We start from the raw sequence: 5000 nt of genomic DNA on the forward strand, positions 1-5000 counted from the left end.
CTGGGAGCCATCATTAGCAATGAAAAATCCAAACTAGGAATCCGCTCAAGTGTAGCAAAGACAAAAACATCTGCTCTGTCCAGGCTGAAACCTATATAAAGGTACAGCAAAATATTTCTGTGTGTGAAATTGTGGCTGTCCTCTCCTGGTAGAGGTCGTCACCACACTGCATGTACTGGTATATTCCATCTTCCTGTATGCCTGCAAGACATGGACCCTGACGGCGGATCTGGAAAGGAGAATTCAAGCCAGGGGAATGAGATGTTGTCACAAGATACTCAACATCAGATACACTGATCACATCAACACTAAACAAGTGCGCCGAACCACCAAACAGCACACTGGACCTTACGAAGATCTGCTGACATCAGTTGAGAAAAGAAAGCTACGCTGGTATGGCCACGTAACAAGATCCTATGGCCTTGCTGAAATAATCCTCCAGTGAACTGTTGAGGGCGGGAGACGACTGGGAGACAAACCAAAAATAGACTGACAACACTGCAGAATGGACAGGAAAACAATTTGCAGAGACCCAGGCTTTGACACACAACCAGCATACCTACAGGACTGTGGTGAACAGTTGTGTGCGGCGCCCCAGTGACGTGACAGAGCTGAGGGAATGAAGGACTGCAAGCTTCGCACGGGACCTCGGTGTATCGTTTTATCTGATGACACGTGTCCACACCACCTGGAAGGTCTAGTGGAGGGCTTTCTGGGGAGTGTGGGATTCTGCCCTGTACACTGAATTCTCCGAGGTACGGGATCGAATCCCACACTGGCCAGAATTTTCTCCTCCTCCTCTGGAGGGAGGTGCGTTTGCATGTCTGTACGTTATGCATGCATGTCATACCCTCAGCACTGACAGAGCTTTCAAGGGAAAAGAAAAAATCGTATCGCTGCACTGTGGCGACGCGCTCTCCTCGTGGTAAAACAAACCGAACTTCACACAGAAATCTGTTGTGACAATACAGCACAGCACAGCATAACACAGCACGTCCCAGCGCAACACAACGCAAACAGCACAGCACAACACAACACAACACAGCACAGCACAAACAGCACAGCACAACACAAACAACTCAACACAATACAACACCACAAACAGCACAACACAACACAAACAACTCAACACAATACAACACAAACAGCACAACACAACACAACACAAACAGCACAACACAACACAAACAACACAACACAACACAAACAGCACAACACAACACAAACAACACAACACAACACAAACAACACAACAGAACACAAACAACACAACACAAACAAAACAACACAACCAGCACAGCACAGCACAAACACGACACAAACAGCACAACACAACACAACATAGCACAACACAACATAACTCAACACAAACAGAACGGCACAACACAACACAACGGCACAACATAGAACAACACAACACATCACAAAACAAAACAAACTGCACAACACAACACAAACAGCACAGTACAACACAAACAGCACAGTACAAAACAACACAGCACAAAACAAAACAATACAGCACAACACAGCACAAAACAAAACAAACTGCACAACACAACACAAACAGCACAGTACAACACAGCACAAAACAAAACAATACAGCACAACACAGCAGAAGACAACACAACACAGCACAGCACAGCACAACACAACATAATACAACACAGCACAACACACTACACCACAGAGCACAGCACAGCACAACACAGCACAATACAGCCCCAAGCAACACAGCAATGCACAGCACAGTACAACACAGCAGAGCAAAACACAGTACAGCACAGCACAGTACAACACAGCAGAGCAAAACACAGTACAGCACAGCACAGTACAACACAGTACAGCAAAACACAGTACAGCACAGCACAGTACAACACAGTACAGCAAAACACAGTACAGCACAGCACAGTACAACACAGTACAGCAAAACACAGTACAGCACAGCACAGTACAACACAGTACAGCAAAACACAGTACAGCACAGCACAGTACAACACAGTACAGCACAGCACAGTGCAGTAAAACACAGTACAGCACAACACAGCAGAGCACAGTACAACACAGTACAGCACAGCACAGCACAGCAACACACAGTACAGCACAGCACAGTACAACACAGTACAGCACAACACAGTACAGCACAGCACAGCACAGCAACACACAGTACAGCACAGCACAGTACAACACAGTACAGCACAGCACAGTACAACACAGTACAGCACAGCACAGCAACACACAGTACAGCACAGCACAGTACAACACAGTACAGCACAGCACAGCAACACACAGTACAGCACAGCACAGTACAACACAGTACAGCACAGCACAGTGCAGTAAAACACAGTACAGCACAACACAGCAGAGCACAGTACAACACAGTACAGCACAGCACAGTACAACACAGTACAGCACAGCACAGTACAACACAGTACAGCACAGCACAGTAAAACACAGTACAGCACAACACAGCAGAGCACAGTACAACACAGTACAGCACAGCACAGCACAGTAAAACACAGCACAGCATAGCACAGCACAGTACAACACATTACACCACTTGCAGAACACAGTACAGCACAGCACAACACAGCACAACACAGCACAGTACAACACAGTACAACACAACACAACACAGCACATCACAACACAGCACAGTACAACACAGTACAACACAACACAACACAGCACATCACAACACAGCACAGTACAACACAGTACAACACAACACAGTACAGCACATCACAACACAGCACAGTACAACACAACACAGCACAGTAAAACACAGTACAGCACAGCACAACACAGCACAGTACAACACAACACAGCACAGTAAAACACAGTGCAGCACAGCACAGTAAAACACAGTACAGCACAGTACAACACAGCGCAGCACAGTAAAACACAGTACAGCACAGCACAGTACAACACAGCACAGTACAACACAGCACAGTACAGTACAACACAGCACAGTACAACACAGTACAGCACAGTACAACACAGCACAGCACAACACAGCACAGCACAGTACAGCACAACACAGCACAGTACAGTACAACACAACACAGCACAGCACAGCACAGCACAGTACAACACAGCACAGCACAGCACAGTACAACACAGCACAGCACAACACAGCACAGCACAGTACAGCACAGCACAGCACAGTACAACACAGCACAGCACAACACAGCACAGCACAGCACAGTACAGCACAGCACAGCACAGCACAGTACAACACAACACAACACAGCACAGTACAACACAGCACAGCACAGCACAACACAACACAGCACAGCACAACACAGTACAACACAGCACAACACAGCACAGCACAGCACAGCACAGCCCCACCTTGCAGGAGACACGGTCACCGTGGCCAGCCTGATGTACTTGGGAGGACGGCGGGCACGGGTCAGCTGCTTGGGCGAGGGTTGTGTCCCTTGCTTCAGCGCTTCACTGATGGCCGAGGTCATCTGCTGACCTCTGACCTGACCCCTAGCCACGGGAGGCAACTGAGCGGTGGGAGGCTTCAAGGGGAGACCAGCGCCTTCCAGGGGGGTGTTGGTGAGACGTTTGTTGGGCAGGCCGACGGAGGGAGTCAGCATGGCGGGGGTCTGGTCGGCCAGCTCCGCGGCCTCAGCCTGTGCCTGGGCGGCCAACCTGGCCTCTGCCTGCTGGCGGTGCGTGTCGTCCTGGTCTGGGGATGGTGACAGACATCACATCACACACCTGCTCTTCTCAACACTACGGCCATGCACAAACATGTATTTTGAAGGTAAATAACAAATACACCAATGCACGTGCATGTCTGAAAAACTGCGGTTATGTACAATAATATACATATACAGTTACTGTTTGAAAAAGTTCAAACATAACATCAGTTATAAAAGATGTATATCATGAAAGCTGAAGACAAAATAACAAATACATTGATTTTTGTGCATGCTTGAAAAGTACGGATATGTTCAAAACTATATATGTTCAATTAAGGCAAATATAAATACACACATATAAATACACAAATTCATGTTAATGTGTGAAAGAAAAGTATTACAAACATAGTCACATACAAAGATATTTTCTGAAGACAAAATAACAAATATATGTTCCAGCAGGAAGAGTACACACATACAGACACGTACAATAATGTATACTGAAGACAAACACTGTATATATTCAGGTTCATGTTCGAAGAGTACAAATACATGGCCATGTACAAAAATGTATCCATGAGAGACACACAAATAACAACAACAACAACAACCGACAACATGAATACATGTTCATGTTTTCATACGACCATGTACAATACACACCTACATGCATATGGACATTCTTACATTCCTACGTACATGTAAATGTACACGTGATAACAGCGACAACAACAGCCAGACACAGAGACAAAACATCCAAAGGTTGTGAAGTCATCCGAAATCATCAGTTATCACTGTACATACATTCATCATTTTACTGAGAGAAAAATAAATAACGACTGTGGCGGTGGCCGAATGGGTAGAGCGCTGGATTGTCGAACCAGTTACCTGAGGTTCGATTCCCGGTTTGGGCGCACCTGGTAGGTTGAGGATGGAGGCTTTTTCGATCTCCTGGGTCAACAGATGTACTGACCTGCTAGTTCCTGAACCCCTTTCGTGTGTGTACGCATGCAGAAGATCAAATACGCACTAAAAGATCATGTGATCCATTCGGCGAATTATATATACCATCGAAAATGGAGTACGGCTGCCTATATGGCAGGGTGAAAATTGTCATACACGTAAAACGCTACTGTGCATACGAGTGAATATGGGAACTGCAGTCCACGGACGCACAAGAATAACAGAAATTAATAAAATAATAATAATCATCATCATAATAATAGTAGTAATAACAATAATGATAACAACAAGAATCATAAAAATCACCTGGGTCGTCCTGGTCTTCATGGTCAGTGCTGAAGGTGGGAGTGGGGGGTGCCTGGTTGTCGTCCCCAGCTCCCCCTC

At 46.1% G+C, this 5000-nt stretch overlaps 1 protein-coding gene across 2 annotated transcripts in view; it reads right to left on the bottom strand.

Moving 5' to 3' along the window:
- The window catches only part of LOC143275959 (uncharacterized), a 50724-nt gene that overhangs the window by 15165 nt on the left and 30559 nt on the right, over nt 1-5000 (bottom strand). For both annotated transcript variants that reach the window (XM_076580307.1, XM_076580308.1), the window contains exons 3-4: nt 4923-5000; nt 3352-3697 (exon numbers count right to left, since the gene is read on the bottom strand). The exon at nt 4923-5000 is cut by the window's right edge and continues 333 nt beyond it. In XM_076580307.1, coding sequence (XP_076436422.1) covers nt 3352-3697; nt 4923-5000 — 424 coding nt within the window. The remainder of the gene's footprint in view (nt 1-3351; nt 3698-4922) is intronic.

The sequence above is a fragment of the Babylonia areolata genome, chromosome 31 (assembly GCF_041734735.1).
Source record: "Babylonia areolata isolate BAREFJ2019XMU chromosome 31, ASM4173473v1, whole genome shotgun sequence".
In the NCBI taxonomy this organism is placed as follows: Eukaryota; Metazoa; Mollusca; class Gastropoda; order Neogastropoda; family Buccinidae; genus Babylonia; species Babylonia areolata.